Source organism: Ixodes scapularis, unplaced genomic scaffold (assembly GCF_016920785.2).
Source record: "Ixodes scapularis isolate PalLabHiFi unplaced genomic scaffold, ASM1692078v2 PGA_scaffold0__279_contigs__length_252992795, whole genome shotgun sequence".
Lineage (NCBI taxonomy): Eukaryota > Metazoa > Arthropoda > Arachnida > Ixodida > Ixodidae > Ixodes > Ixodes scapularis.
The window spans coordinates 61,406,164-61,422,872 of NW_024609835.1; the positions used below are offsets into that span (position 1 = coordinate 61,406,164).

Genomic DNA, 16,709 nt, shown 5'->3' on the forward strand with positions numbered 1-16,709 from the left:
TTGACCCACGAGTCTGTCCTGTACGAAAAAGTGAGATGTAGAAGGGCTCTGTAATGTAGAGCCTCCAATTGTACCAAGTTAGGACAACTTAGAATAGGCCGCCATAGACTAATGCAGCCTGAGTGCAAACAAGTATGTAAAATTAGAGCTTTTTGGCATTGGGTCCAGTGCATTATCCATCTTGTCTACTCTTGGCACTGCCTGTGGTAAAGATGGCACAGGAAGTACCATTTCTTCGAGCCGTGAAAGAAAAAGAAGCATCTCTTTTCGATATGGGCTTCTTTGCTCTCGCCCTGCTATTGAAAATAGCTGTTTTATTTTGTTTAGTTCCGAGACAGACTGACTTGGAGCCTGAAATTTTAGCTATGCAATGGGACTAGTGAAAAAGACAGCTTGGGAAACCTTGAAAGGACACTAAAGTGGTTTTTGAGATCATGCTTTCATGGCACAAACTCTGTCTGCGTGCCCTAAGCGTCCTCAAAATATCCGAAATTACGGTTTTGCTTGGCATTTTTCTTTATTACAAATGTGATACATTCCGACTCACTTCTTTTTTTTTTTGATGTATCTTTAAAAAAACATTTTGTGATGTTTTATCACATTTTTAATAGAAGAAATGCCACACATGATCGTAGTTTTTAGTTTTTTAAGACTCTTTGGGCATGTATATTGAGTTATCGCCATAAAAAATTTACTCAAAATCTACTTTACTGCTCCTTTAACTCGGTATGCATTTGCCATAGATTTTTAGAAGTTACTTATTTTACTAGTAGTTTTATTTTCAAACATCCGGTATGCACGAAGCGAAAATTGCAGGTGAGCTGGTTAGGAAACATCGTAATCTAAATTTCTAGACACGGAGAAATACAATAATGAACAAGATGACCGAAATCTCAAATGCAGCTGGGTTTATTCGAATAAGGGTACAGCAATATGCCAGGCATCCACACAGAGACAAGAAAGAAGACGGAAGGCATGCCACCGCTAAGATTTGACAGAAGCCAAACAGAGTGACCTCTAATTTAGACATCACACCAACAGTAGATGGCCGTCGTCAAATCACCGAACATGATATGACCACTGTCGAGGCTATGTGAAAAGTATTTGTTTCGCTGCTGGACTGTTATACTATTTCCAACTCTGCGAAAGTCTCCTACGATAAGCTCTGCTGTAGTTAAATGATTAATGACTCGCAGGGCAGCGTGCGACGATCTGATTGTGCGGCCATGCGGAGCGCAATTTCGTCTGCTTCTTGCGGTGAGGTCAGAACACTGAGCTCTGATTGGCTCCAATTGAAAGGGTAGTGGGTGGACCTAAATGCTAGCTACCTTGATGTCTACCCACTATTCCTCCAATCGAGCCAATCGGAGCTCAGCGTTCTGATTTCACTTGCGCAAGAAGCAGACGAATTCGCGCTCCGCACAGTTGCTGACAAAGTAAAAATGACAGGGAGGAGCTTCGGTTGCCCCACCTTCAGCGCGAGGATCCTGCCTTTGACAATGCCTCGAGTTCTTGTGCACCTCGGTCATGCGCATGAGGCCAAAGTGTAGTGAAAGGCACGGAGCACACGCTGGAAGCCGGGCATTCGAAAGACGTGCCCTGCTGCTCTCATTTCGTCAACGACTGTAGGTACCCCCCTAAATCGTCGTCCATGGACGTGTCCTCTGTTCCAGTTTGGGGAGATAGAGCTGGAGTCGGACAGCGAGGAGTTTGGTCCCGAGCAGCAGCTGCTGCCCGTGGTGCGGAGGCACACTGTGGGTCCTGGAGACCCCCAGCACGAAGGAGGGTGCGGAGCTGAGGTCCCACTGGTGGGGGCAGGCACCCGTGCTCCTCCCTTGCCCCTGAGCGCCCTGCCCCACACCAACCTGCCCCTGAACCTGCCGAGGGTGCAGAACCAGCCCCCGCAGAACTTCTCCGTCAAGGATCAGCACCTGCTCAAGCCCCCTCCCGCTATGGGCGCCTGTGAGTTGGAACGGAATGTGGCTGCCCCAGCTACTGCGTGCAGCCTCGGGTGGGCTCGCACGTGCCACCCCTCGACCCCACTCGGTTTTGGCATCGCTTGGCAGAGGGCACGGTGTAAGGTGTATGTAGGCGAGGACACGCCGCAATGGACCGGATGAAGTCTTCTCGGCACGCGCCCGAGTAGCCTCGGCCGACGGCGTCCACGCTGTGCAGACGCCTGTAACTATAAGGAAAAGAAACGCATGAAGAAAAAAAAAAATACTTGAGGTACACCTAAGCACTTATGAGTTGTGAATGTGAAAGCATGCAAACCACTTGTCTGCTCCCTTTTTCGTCTGCTGTATACTTTTCGTCGCCGGTTGGCGCACGTGCTCCCCTGGGCTCGCTGACCTGGGACGTTCCACGTTAACGGCGCCCTCATGGGCGCGCAGCGCCATGGGGTGAGCAGTCGTGAAAACTGACGAGCGCAGCGGCCAATGGAATTGAAGGAAACTAGGTGCCGTTTTCACGCTTCGAACTGATGACGTCAGCTCGCTCCACGAAATAGTTAATGCTTTCGTATTAAAAGCGTCGCATTCCGGGTGCGCACTCTTCCCGCTCAGAGTTCCTGCGACCTTGACAGACGCTGGTGCGAACGCTGCGCCAAAGATGTCTCCGCTTCAACATGTTCATAAAACTATTATTGCCGTTGTTGAGGCACGAAACTAGGATCAGTGGCGAAGGAGTGTCTAAGCAACGTGCATAGCACAAGTGCCAAGTTCTTCATGACACAGTGCACCCCGGAAAACAACATTAAAAACTAGCGTGTCTTCCATAGAGAAGCGTGGGAAACCAGGCCCGCGACAGGCTGCCATTAGCCGCATATTGAGGAGTCCTCCGGTTGCGCCTTTTGCAACCAAGGTGGAGGAGGACCCTTTCAGCAGCTGCGGCGCGCACATTGTCGAGGCTTATATATATCTTGCATCTTGGCAAAGTGTCAAAAGCCAAGTCCTCCATGAGACGGTTAAGGCTGGTTCCCACTTTCACATTTGACTGTGCTCAAGGGTATCGGGTTCTCTTGTAATCACTTACAACAAGAGAATAGACTGGCACGCTAGCGCTGTCTGTCAGGTAGCCCGGGTACTTCATCTAACTAGACCGGAGGTTTCATTGTAGTTGTGAGGTCAAACCTAGGCACTTTATAAGAAATGGTTCCTTATAACATTGCAAGAATTACTTTCAGTCCATAGTGGAAGAATGATGCGTAAAAGATTACTAAAATATATGTGCTGATCGAAAGGGTTTCAGGGCTGATGGTGCCAGTGTGTTTAGTAGTTAGGATGAAATGCAATGCGCTCAAGCAGAGTCATCAAATGCAAATGTGTGAACCAGCCTTTAGAGCAGTGGAGCAAAGCACGCGACAGCTTTCTATTGGAGGAGCGCGCACCAACACCATGTTGTGGTCTGCCTCATCCTTACGTTCCGATTAGTTTGTCGGAGTCTGTTTTTTTTCTTTGCTAAGTTGTGCCGAGACGCAGCCCAATTTGAGCCTGCTTTCTCTACTTTAGTAGCGTGAGCTACACTGGCCGAGGTTGAGCAGTTTCGCGTGGCTGTCAAAGAGCTGTGCTGCACAAGCACGAGGAGCAGTGACTTCACACGGCGCACAGCTGGCGCGCCAGAGCCTCCGCCGCCGCTGCGTGCGTCTCGCCGGTCTGCGCATGCGCGAGGAGCAGTGACGTCGCATGGCGCACAGCTGGCGCGCCGGAGCTACCGCCGCTACCACGCGCGCCTCGCCGGTCTGCGCACTTTAGAGGAGTGACGTCATAGCCGCTGCAGACACACTGGCACCGCCGCGTGTCAGCTGTGCGCCTCCGTTGCACAGTAGCCAAGTCTGACGCTGCACCAGAGCCGCTTGATAGCGCCTCTCATTTTGTGCGCAAAAGCTCACGCTACGTATATCCTGGCGTAGCCGAGCTAAGCCACCGCAATTTTTTTTCTCTTGGCCAAGAGGTTAAGATGAAGAGCACTAGCATCTCATCTCGGCTGGCAAATTTCCGACTACGCGGCCACACTATCAGGCACTGTGTTTTACGGAAAGAAATCCATTCACATTAATGTCTGCGGAAGGTATACGGTGAAAAACTTGGATACTTTCTGTAGGGTGCCTTCTCACACTTGTGTTGTCTTTTTGTAGTTGGCGGATTTGGGCGACGAGCATCGGACGGAGGTGCCAATATCCAAATGTTCTTCCAGCGTCATCTTCTGCAGGGTCAGTACAGCCACCCATCAAGCAAAGAGCTGCTGACATCCGTAAGTGTGAACTGCAGTGCAGCATGTAACTAGCATTCCATTATTTAGCAAAGCTACTATATTCTACCAGATAAATATAGTTAAACTTTATTTTTATAAAAATATAAGAATCAATAAGAAGGGGGGGAGATCGACTTTGTTGTAGGCGATGATGGGCTGGCTGACCTAGGTATCTTCATGTTTAGCTTCTTTTTCTTTTTTTTTTTTAATCTATTTGATTGGTTGAAGTAAGATGCAAGTGGTGGGAACCTTTTCTTAAGTCTAGGAAATGCATTTTGTGATGCAGTAGAAGTTTAATAGGACGCAATGGATTTGGAGCTTTTCTCAAAATGTTTTTTAGTGGTACTGTGAGTGAGGCTTTGTTTTCCAAAGACTGAACAATTGCATCACCACCGTCACTCTCACCCCTCTCCAATGGCTCGATCAACAATCATACACTCACAAGCTCATTCATGTCTGGTTGCAATGCCATGGCACTGCTCTGGAATGGTGTGTTACGCAGTGAAATTCCAATGAAACCTCAGAACCATTAATTAGGAGCAATTTAGTAACTTTATATAAGTAATCTTTAAAAACTTTTTTTTTAATATTTTTTATAGAAATATTTGTGCTATTGAGGTGATCTTGTTCACTCATATTTGAGCAAGGAATGTAAAAACTTTCACGTTTGTATTGCTACACATGTAGCATGCTACTTCCACCCAGATCTCCATCTTTTTTTCCTGTCACAGGGCGGGCTCGACAATTGCTCTTCACCTTTATCTCCATAGACTGCAGTTTGCTCTGCGTGTATGGCGCTTGATTACAGTGGCAAATGGATTGATCTGTTGCTATGTCTTTTCCTCAGTTGTCACCTGGCAGTGGTGGTGTTCCACAGTCTCTGCACCCCATTTCCGGGCTTGGTGACGAACTGAAAGAGTTGGAAGAGCAGATGGACAGCAATGCAATTTCAAGGTATGTTGTATTTTCTCGATTCCACTCACGCTTGAAGACTCATGGGTAGGTTTTGGCAAAAGTATTCCTGTGGAGTACATTTGTTCAAATGCAGAGTCATCATGTTATAGTTTAGATTATTTTGGCAGTAGTATAGTTTATTTCACTGCAATTTCTTGGCTTAATAAGCGTAGCCAGACAAGCCCGATGTGGCTTTGGCAGGCCTGATTCTGTACCTTTTTTCTTTTCAAGTAATAAAATTATTATTATTATTATTATTATTATTATTATTATTATTATTATTATTATTATTATTATTATGATGCTCAGGATTATGCTTTTTTAGCATTAGTTATCCTGTTGCAGCAATTCCTTTGTAAATTCCTCTGCTTGTAGTCTATCTGTGCTGCATATTTGTTTCAAGGAAAGTATATGCTTCATTGGGCACCATGAGAGCCTTTTGTACTGTTATTTATGATCATGCTGGGCTTAAAGGCCAACGAGCAGCCAGAAAGGAGAAAACTCTCCCTCAATTCCTTCTTTTCATATGAGAAAGAGGGAGACCATTCTCCTTTCTGGGGAGAGTAGCTTAGAGACCTGCTCCTGTGGGGAGAATAGGAGAGAAGAGTGCGAGAGTGAATGGAGAAAAGGAAACTGGGAACTGGTTTTCTTCTTAATTATTCTGTAAGTCGGCTTTTAAGCAAATTGGTTACAGCAAATGGCCATAAGCTTTTAGCTTCTTGTCGTGTTTTCATATCGGAATTGCAACACCGTGGACTTGTCTTATGATTCAAGAATTCATGCTGGCCCATTCCACCAAATTCTTTGTGCTACGATGCCCTTATTACTTTTTGTTGTTGGAAGTTGTTGCACTGCGAGCTTATAGTTTTTAAAGTTGTGTAGAAGAATTTAACTGACCTTTTAGTTGGAACAAGGGGGCACTAGCCATCTTTCTAGCCTTGCAAGCCACCCAGGGTACTTCAATTTCATGCTAAAAGAGGTCATTAATATTTTTAAAGGGGCCTTGCAACAGTGTTTGGACTTCGGTCAAATACTTATGGTAGTTGTTTCCTGTCATGTCTACATTAAGGAGCTAAAAACAATTTTTGCCTATGCGCATTAGTTCTTTGGAAAACAAAATGTCAAACAATTGACGTTTTGGCCCCCTCCAAACCACTCTCAACTTGTACACCTCCTTCCGAGCCACATGCGCAGTGATGCCCGATGGGGATAGGGAGTATCCGGTTTGGGTTTTCTTTCAAAGCCTCCAGTGCCCACGGCCTCTGCTTGCTATTCACAACCTAACCGTGAAAGTTGGTCTGAGCAATGTGGTGAGGGGGGGGGGGGGAGCCAAGGGCTTGCCTTTTCGTAAGGAAGTTTGACTGACGTAGTAGCACAACAGAGTGAGGTTCAAGGGAGGAATAGTTTTTTCCACCTGAGGCACTGAATGTAGTATACAACTTTGTCGATGATATATGAGGTTTTCGACGCATTTACTTGTTGTAAACCTATTACGTTATACCCATTGCGCATCACGCCTTAGTTCTCATGCCGGCCACCACGATGCTGCAAACTGTGAAATATTCCCGTTCTTTTCTTTGCTATTACGCAACGGAATCGGATATTAAAAAAAAATTAGGCAATTTCTCCTTTTCTTTTAGTAAGATAAACAATATCAAAATTTAAAACTGCAAATTATTTTAAAGGGGCACTGACACATCAAAATCTTTTTTTTTTTTTTATTATTATCCTAAACGATTGAAAACGATGCCGGGACATTACCCTCAAAATTCGGAACTTGGGAATTCAGTATTTGTGAAGTAAGAAAACACTTTCCAAATGCCAAATTCAAAGTTCTCGCATGATTCGCGCCGGTGCGTTGACGTCAAATATTGCGGAGTCCTGAGAGTCGACTTTCTTTCACGACTCCGTGCTGTTGTTACCGTGATCCGATGCAAGGGGGAAAGGAGCGGGAGATAGGGGCGCCGGGGTCCGAGAAAAACCGGTTTTATTCCGGCCGAGCGGTGCCGCCTGGGCAGGCACCGCTCGGCCCAGCCTGTTTTCCAAGGGAGGATACAATTCCAGAAGGCGACATCACACCGGACTCCGATTTTTGGTATTTCAAAAAGAAGGGCCGCAGTGCGTTTGCAATTGCGTTAAAAAACATGATTTACGATTGCCGTTATTAAATGTTGTAGAAATGTCACCTACAAAGCTTCTAAATTTCATGATTTTTGACGTCACGAATCAAAACAAGCGAGGAGGCAAAGAGCGGGAGAGGAAAATGCCAAAAATAAAAAGGTGCGCGCGCAAAACTTTTTTTGTGATGCGTTTTTTTTTTTGCGTGTCTATGACTACACCTTGCATCGTTTTAGACAATAAACAAAAATACGACCCTTGGGGTGTCAGTCTCCCTCTAAAGTTTAAATTTTTGCATTGTCACTTAAATAATATTTTAAACACACACAAATGTAATTGTTTTGGTCTAGTTTATGGTTAATGCAAACTCATGCATGCCTTACTTCCCAGCATATAGAAGACTACACTTTTCGTATTGCCTTGTGTGCTGCTTTATGATGGTTTGATGGAACAGCCAGTGAAATTGTCTTTTGAGTTGACCAGGGATGTTTTCATTTATGGGTATATGATCACTGTTCTTCAAATAACATGAGCTATTATATAAACGGATTTCTGTGAGGCAACAGGTGAGTTTCGCTACCCAGGTACCTGCAAGCTCGTGGCCACGGCAAGCGGCACACAGTGGCCATGGGCAGCGAGGAAGAAGTGCAAGACACACAGTGGAAGATGCAGCCGCGGCAGCGCAGATCAGGACTCCTCACGGTCATGGAGAAGCAACCCGGTGAGTGTCGAAGAGAAGCCTCCGAGCAGAAACGACCGGGGACCACAGTACGCTTGAAAAGCACTTGAATCTGGCACATAGCTAGAATCTTTTTTTCTGTGGTGTACTGTACTGCGGTGAAGCGACACTCTGCCAGCCCCATTATAAATTGGGTGTTGGGGATGCAAGCTTACAACACTTTTACGCTCGTTTCTGATTGCCTACATACGTTTGGTACAGCTTAAAACAAGTAGGGCTCCATGTTTTTGGTATAACGGACGAACCCCAAGAGGGGGCTGACCCCCGAACCACTTTGATAGAAGTCGTGGAAAACCAAAATAAACCCCGAACGGAAGCTGTCCTTGAATTAGAAAAACCTGAGCCACGTGGAAAGTAATCTTTTTCTCCAGCTTTATTTTAAGTTGATCCAGGACACGGCCTGGTCTAGACTGGCCCCCTTCACCCCTGGCTATGCCCTTTGCTTCCGCCTATACCCATGCGTCAAAAGCGGGGCCAGCCGGTGAAAGGCAGACAGTTGACTGGTCCAGCAAACGCGGGGCAAACACCGCCCAGTCCCCCTTGGGGGTGAACGGAGCATGGTTGCCGCTCGGTCATCTCGGCTTACGTTGTCTAAAAGTTTACTTGGAATAAACCACTGATCTCTGTTGTAGTAGGCTGGGTCACAGGTCGAAACGGGTCCTCCTGGGGTCGAGTGTGGTACGCCCAACAGCCATCGCTTGACACCAGCTAATGCATGGGACTCTATGAAGGAAACAGGGAAAACTGCAATTTCTTACCTCAGTGACTTGTTCTTGACGATTAAGCTTTTATCGCGTTTGCCGGGAACGGCAGCTAATATGCTGGGTGCAGATATTAATAATGTTAGAATGTCAATTTTTATTAAATAAATATTTTGCGGTTGAGGGTCGAGGGTTGCCACTTTTGTTGGGCGTGGACTGCGATGCAATTCAATGAGACAAGGGTTGCCGAGGGTCAATGTGGAGTTTGTCGTGATCTGGAAGTCATCAATCTTAGCGCACAATAAGGTAGGAGGCCTTTACTGGAGATGTGTGCATCATTTCGGGGGGCTTGTACAGAGTACTTTTGGTGCAATCTTTTACTTCGAACTGTAGTGAGGGCTTCTGCGACAAACTAAAACTTGGAGCGTGCCGTTCATTTGTTAAACGTGTCATTTATTTAGCGACTGGAACGAATGACGCCGGCACAGTCGGTGGCGCTCCGACAGATTAGATTTTTTAATCGGCGTTCGAACGCTTGACAAATACTGGTTTGATCTCCAAACACCTGATATAACGATGGCAGCACATCGTAAAATACTCGTCTTCAAGCTCCGCATAGAACCTTTGATATTCCCACTTTTGTGCGTTTCTCCCATTGACTTGTGTGTATTGCCCGGCGTCAAGCAATGGCCGCCGGTGGTGCCAATGACGGGCTCCTGGTACGCGACCCAGCCTACTACACAATAGAGATTGGTGGAGTAAACTGCATCAAAAGCAATAGTAGCTGGCCCAACAGATCAGCCCCTGAAGCAGTAAAATTTTGCATGGCGCGCTAAGCCGTTAGGGTGAGGTTGGAACAGACAGCTGCGATTTTATGTAGAGTGTTGGCAGAATTTGTAAGCTGCCCTTTCGTGGTTAACACTTGACATTGCTTTGTGTGCTAGGCAGGTAATAACTGGTGCTGGTGCAGAAAAAGAAAACTAGAAAAATGATATGCAGGTTTTCAAAATGCTGCATCAGAATCATGCCTGGGTAAATTAGGCACTACTTTAGGAATGTAATTTAGTTACAGTTGCTTTGATTAGAAGGTAGTTGATTACCCTTAAAATGATTGGGGCACAAAAAGTAATCAATTACAAATATGCATTAGAGCAGTAGAGATTGGAGAGCAACCTGACGTCTTTTGGCACCGAGATCCATTTGTTAAATTTTTTTCTCTGACCGTTAAGGATTCATTTTAGCAGCATTTAATGTTTGTCACATTGTGATTCTTTGTTTCCCCTATTTCGTTAATAGTATGGTATGGAAGCTGAGCTGGCACCAACAAGATAACAACACTTTTTCATATTTTACACAGTAGTATTGAACAGTAAATTTTATCAACGAACACCTCACATATGCACATTCCACTATGCCAGTCGATAGGAGCTTTTCAGTGGCAGAGAAAGATCTGTAAAAACCTGTCTGCGCACCTTTTTGTGCCAACCATGTTGATGTATGTACGTGCTCCCAAGATGAAGTTGGTATTCAAAACGTTGGTAGTGCTTGCAAGTGCTACAAATGGAAAGCACTTGAAGTACTATTGTGGACACTATTAGCTATAACATGGCAGCCATGGCCGTTCCGTGCCCCCAGCGCCACATGACAGAGGTTTTCTGAAACACCGCGCCTACTCCGCCTACCCAGTGCGGCGGACTTGCTCTTCCAGGTTCCGATCACACTCTCTCCTTGTTGCCTGCTAGGGGCAGAGAAGAGGCTGCCACATCACTTGCTGATGTTCGCCTCACAGGCTTTTGTGGGTGCCTCTCTCAATACGGAGATTCCCTGACTCGTGGAAACGAGTTGGTCAAACATCCAACGAAGGGGACACATCGAGCTAAGCATAATTAGCACAGCTATTCTGAGAAAAGAGAAAGACACAAACAGTCGTCTGTCCGATCAATAAAAGTAATCTACCGAGATAATTGTACAATCATCGGCAACGATTATGCTTAGCTCGGTATGTCCCCTCTGTTGGTTGTTTGGCTGACCCGTTTCCGCGAGTAAGGGAATTTCCATATCGAAAGAGGCACCCGCAAAATCCTGTAAAGCAAACATCGGCAAGTGCCATGGCGGCATCTGCTTTGCACCTAGCAGACGACAGGGAGAGAGTGGGATCACAACCTGGAAGAGTAATTCCACCGCACAAGGTAGGTGGGATACGCGCAGTGTTTCGGGGTTGCGCCTGCTATGTGGCGCTTGGCGTACGGAATGGCCGCGGCTGCCGTGCTAATAGTGTCTGCAACAGTACTTCCTAGACTGGAACTTGCACTGTTTTCCCAGTGATTGTTCAATGATCAGAACGTACGTCACGCAGTTAGCACACACAGTCATCGATATCTTCTATTTTTTTCGCACTCGGCTGGTATTCAAGCTGCTCATTTACTGAAATGTGCTTACGAGGGGCATCAACCTATTAGACTGCAAAGCAGTGGTGTTTGACAGTTACCTGTGCAAGTAAAACATGAAACATAACCGTTGTTGTATCTGCACTAAGTGCATTGCAGACTGTGCTTGTGGGCTCATACTGTCGAGAACTAAGCCAGCGTTTTTGTGCAGTTCCGAGGAGAGCAAGTGACGGCTGCCCATCAGTGAGCCCCCACCGGACTCAACTTGAAAGGATCTACAATCAAACTGTCGGTGCAGAGAGCAAATGCATCATCAAAGCCCTGCAGCAGGAGTGCCATCAGTTGCAGGTCAGAACGTCCTTGAGTTGGTAAAAGCAGCAGGCTTGAAATTTGTAGCAAATTATTCTTTCAAAGCATTTTGAATAAAAAAAAAGGCTGGAGGGATTATCTGAAATATTGCCCCATAGGCCAAATTCTCTTCCTGTTTGGAAGATATGGCTGTGCCAAACTTTCTCAATTGCTGCATTCTACTGGCATGCCTTTCAGTGGGAGTGATTGGCCATGTACATTCTATAGTCAAGCCAGATGGGCTTCACCAGCAAAATTCTATGTGCCTGGATCTGTGAACATGGGTTTAGTGTTGACTTCCGGAGTGTGAGGCATTAAAAGGATTGAGACATGAGAACTAAACAGGTAGATTAATTTTTGTATGAAATGCTCATAGGTTACTTCGTATGCACACCAGGTTTTGAAATTTTTACAGCATTAGTAACCATAAGGTATAATTTTCTAGTACCCGTGTATCATTTGCATCGAACGGCCGGACACCTCCAATTAATTTCTATTGCAATCTCCGCAGTCATCACATCATGGTGTCCATGAGCCGCATGATTGTAATAATATATTTGAACTCCTTCTTATTTTAGGCTTCTTGGGGCCCAAACGCTACACCCAATTCTCATTTACATGCCTTCTGACTTGCCTATCTCTTTCTCTCAGTCTTCTGATCGCTTTGGCTGCCAAGGTGATTCTAGCATAGCCAGCAATGCAAAAGCAGTTCCGAGAATGTTGCGCTAAATATGTCACGACCCCTTAGGGCTTATTTATGTGGCACGAGCACTCACCTTGGGGCGCTTCTATTGTCTCCGGCTGCAGAAGCACTGCGGCGGCACGATGGACGCCCAGCTGCATGCGGAGATCCAGCGGCGCCACTCACTGCACGTGCAGCAGATGGCGCACCTGCAGCCCTGCCTGCTGGCTAGCTCGGTGTCGTCGCCGCCCTCCATAGCGGGCTCCCCTATCCACCAGAGCCCCTGCTGCAGCTCGGGGGGCGGATCCACGGGGGGCGGGGCCAGCCCCTGCCATGGCACCGCCCCCACCAGCCCGGCGGCGGCCCTCTCCCAGCACCTGCAGCGCCTGCACCTGCAGCGCCGGGGCAGCCCCGTAGGCTTCTGCCTGGACCCGGCCGACTCCCCGCCCCTGGAGGCGGGCTCCCCTGGGGTGCAGCCGGCGGGCTCGCCCCAAGCCCCGTCGCCCCCGCCCTACCCGGACTTCCCCCGCCTCCAGAGCCTGGTGGCCCCTCCCCTGCGCAACAGCCCGCCCCCGATCTTCCCCAACCTGGGCATGATCCGGGAAGACGCCGTGGAGAACGGAACTGGCCTAGTCCGACCCGAGATCGTGGTGAGCCCCGCCTACGGCCCGGCCTGCTGGGGTTTCCCACCCCAGATCAGCGTGACGGACGAGCGGGGCAAGGAGGTGCTCACGTCGTCTTCTTCCACCTCTCCGTCGTCGTGCTCGTCGGCCTACGCGGACGCAGCCTCCCTGCTGCCGCTGGACCTGGCCTACTCGCCTGTGCGGTGGCAGGCAACGCTCGAGGAGGCCCTGGCGTGGCCCCGGGGGCTTTCGTCCCCGTCCCCGCGTTCTCCGGCAGAGGGCAGCGCCCTGCAGAAGAGCCCCAGTGGGTCCCTGTGCCTGGTGGTGGCCGCTGGACCTGTGGCGTGCGGGGACCTGCTGCGGGACATCCGGCGGAGGCTGGATGCACACGCGCCCCGCCTACCCCTTGTGCTGCAGCCCTCTGAACGGGGCCTTGCTCTCGAGCACCCCGCGGCGGGGGTACAGATCGAGCTCGAGGTGTGCGACGGGCCCCGCCCAGACGAGAGGGGCCTCAAGATGCGCCGCATCTCGGGGGACAGCCTCCAGTACAGCCAGTTGTGCCATCAGCTCGTCGCCTGCATGAACATGTGATCTCTCCTGCCCTCAGAGGAGTTCGTTTCGAGTGCCTGCACCCCCGCGTCCCGATTTGTGACAGTTTGAACCCGCGGGAGTGTCAAGCTTGCCGTGGGTGCCGCAACGGAACATCTGGCTTCCCGCGGTTTTCGAGGCTACCGCGCCGGTTCGCAATTCATGCGGCTTGAAGGATGCCGAGGCCGCTTATCTGTCGACTTGTTTCGGGGGGTTTCTGCATTCTTTTTGGTTGTAGGACAAAGAAGTGACTGCCACCTTGTTTCCTCGCTTGACGTGTACAATTGCGGTTTATTTTAATACCATATTTTTCCGCAAGAAAGCTCCGATTTGAACGGACGTTGTATATGTTCTCCAATGTTCCAGTTCACGTTGGAATTTTTGCGACGGTGCATCTCTTGCCATTGATGCTTGCCAATCGCCTTAGGGTTGAGGATTGGTCTGCGAGAGAGCAAAGCCCCTTGCAGACGCTTTCAGACTGCTGCCTGCAAATTTCTGCAGGACCTGGGGCACAAATCCCGGTTATGGCTTAATTGCCAAGTATTTTGTCGAGTACGATGGCAATCTGTATGTTGCGGCTTGTGTGCCGAAAAATATGGTACGGAGCGCGACACAGGTAGCACGAACGTGTGACCCTCAGTTTTGTCCCATTTTCACTCCCAAGTGGTACCCCCACCTTGCAATGTATCGTGACGGAAGCTGCAAGCCGTCTTTGCGGACGGAGCACTCCCTGCGTGCCACGTGAGTTTACGCTTCACGCGTCACTGTGCCGATCTGGAAGGCGTGACATGCTCGGAGCTGTGGATTAGCTCCGGGGGCTTGTGGAATCCGCTGCGGTACAATGTCAAGTGGAACAGAGTGTAGTGTGGCAAATTGAGCTTATGGGGGGGCACCAATTTAGAAGGTGAAATTTGTCTTTCAATGCTAAAGGGTAAAATGTGCTAAGCCTGAGTGCCATGTTTGCACTAACTGTGTCGTGCAGTGTACATAGGATTGAGGTGCACATTGTGCGAGTTAAGCTCGTCTAAGTTATGATTGTAAGAAAGCGACGATGTGCAGGGCTAGGTTATAAAATCAGTTGCTTGTGTTTGTCTCATCATTGCTTCTGCGGGTATGTCATTTGCATCTCGTTTTAAGATATGTGGGGCCGTTTTCAATATACCATAAGTTGCTGGTTCATGAAACCCAGAACCATGTTCTAAGTTTGAGTTTACTGCGCAGCTGATTCCCCCCACAATTTAGGCGGCACGGTGAAATTTTTGTACGCTGTGTGTTGAAATGGACATAACCTGTTTTCAGGCAAGGATTCCATGCAGCCATTCCAGATCCTTCTTTTTTTTTTCTTTTTTTTTGTACATATACATAATATTCTAGAGCGTGTATAGAGACCTGTGAGCCAATAAGAAAATCATGTACAGTTGCTACCACAACCTGAAATATTTTTTTCCTAGGAGTATGCTGTATGACCAATTGTTTTGAACAAAGACTGATCGTATATTGTGAAGGTTCAACATTATAAGGAACCATACTTCTGCACATTTATTTTGGGGCTTTACATTTAAAATATAGGAAATCTTCAAACTAGTAGTGTTTCTCTGTTTTTCAAATGCCATGTTTCTTTTTTTTGTCTAGTCAGGCAAATATTCTTCAGAAGGCATTGGCATATGCGAAATACTTATTTCTCGTACAGCCTATGCACTTGATTTACTATAACCTATCCTTTCTTGTCGGGTCAGAGAACAGGTGGGATGCAAATACAGACGACAATTCACCTACAAATCGCTGACGACACGGGCTTATCTTTGGGCTTTTGGTTTCAAATAATTGTGATTTGCTCGCTTCAATCCAGCGAGCGGCAATCAGTGATGAAGTTTACACTGTGTTGTCATGAGCATTGAAGAAATAAGAACAAACAAACAAAAAAAATGCTGAATGCTTGAACAGCATGACTTTCATATTTTACAATTTGTGCTGAGCACCTGACACCTTTCTTTTTATTGCATTGGTCTGGGAGCTTGCAACCTTTGTTTGTGAATGTTGCGTTTGCATTGGTTGATTACGTCAGTTAGCGGCTAGGTGACATTTTGTGGTTGAGAGTGGGTGGGCAGAAGGCTCAAGGAGCAGGGAGGCGCGGTCAGATCGCTGGCATGTTGTTCTCTGTCGTCCATGAACTAGAACCTACATATGCCAAAGTTTTCACCATGCAACTGTGTACAGCATAAATAGTTACTGACCTGTGTGGGTTTGGAGGAGGGACGGACAGGCCTTGCACCCACTCAGTCCCCTTTCATCGTCTGTTTGGACAAAATTTGATAAAACATTTGACATAAGGGAGAGTGACGCTAGAATTTACTTGGATTTCAAAGTCATTGCAATAATGGGTGCCGCAAAGGATCCAATAAAATATTTATTGATACGAGTGTATGCCTCTTGTTCGTAATTGAAAATGCTGAGCTTTTTTTTTTTTTATGTGCCTTGAATGTGTGTCACAACATAAACTTCACGCTGAAACGAAAAACTTAAGTTTTGGTGCAATATTTAGGTAGTTCGAGCTGGTAGCCTTGGCAGGTAATCCTTCCTGCCAACCACAAGGTGTGAGGAGTGTGCTTCGAAAAGAAATCTGCTGGGGTACTCTCATTCACTTCGGTGAAGAAGTTTGGTCGGGACTTCCGGAGGGGCAGCCAACATTACGAGCTAATGAAACCAATCAACTGCAGTGTCGGAAGTGCTCCAACATGTTGTTTGTCATGTTTCTATATCTGTTCTATGTTAACTAAAGCAATTGTGTACAGGGAGGGACCAGTAGCTTGCACTTTTGATGGCATTCAATAGGTCCAATCTCCTTTTAGTGTCTGCTGTGTCCGGACTTGAAGGTGAAACGAAGTATAGCAGTATTTCAGGACGGCTCCCGGTCTTCTGAACTCCTGGGGCCCAGCACGACCCTGGCAAGCATATCGCGAGATAGCTGCTTGTGCAGAAATGACCACACTTGGGACAACTTTCTGTGACATTTCCAACAAGACTATTAGCGGCTTCTAGGTTTGCTTATGCCTACCGAACAAACTCGCTAAACGGGGCCCCGTTTTGGATGAACGACGTTCCTCTAAACTTAGGCTGCGCTTTCTCTAAAGCGAGCTTCGATAAAATGTGCCCGTTCTCTCGGACGTGTTTCGATAAAATAGTGTTCAATCAACCGTAGTATACACCGTGGGCCAGCGGCATAGACTTTCCATTTTCCCGGGGGGGGGGGGAGGGGGGGGTGCTAGGGCGTTATTTTTTTGCCAGAACTGGAGATTGAAGCTAACGAAAACACGTTGG

At 47.5% G+C, this 16,709-nt stretch overlaps 1 protein-coding gene across 1 annotated transcript in view; it reads left to right on the forward strand.

Moving 5' to 3' along the window:
* LOC8041086 (serine/threonine-protein kinase SIK3) overlaps window positions 1-15,811 on the forward strand; it is an 89,503-nt gene extending 73,692 nt beyond the window's left edge. Inside the window, exons 10-15 of the mRNA XM_042288687.1 lie at window positions 1,674-1,962; window positions 4,136-4,251; window positions 5,099-5,205; window positions 7,908-8,044; window positions 11,362-11,498; window positions 12,306-15,811. Coding sequence (XP_042144621.1) covers window positions 1,674-1,962; window positions 4,136-4,251; window positions 5,099-5,205; window positions 7,908-8,044; window positions 11,362-11,498; window positions 12,306-13,394 — 1,875 coding nt within the window. The 3' untranslated portion in view covers window positions 13,395-15,811. The remainder of the gene's footprint in view (window positions 1-1,673; window positions 1,963-4,135; window positions 4,252-5,098; window positions 5,206-7,907; window positions 8,045-11,361; window positions 11,499-12,305) is intronic.
* Window positions 15,812-16,709: the final 898 nt, after the last annotated feature.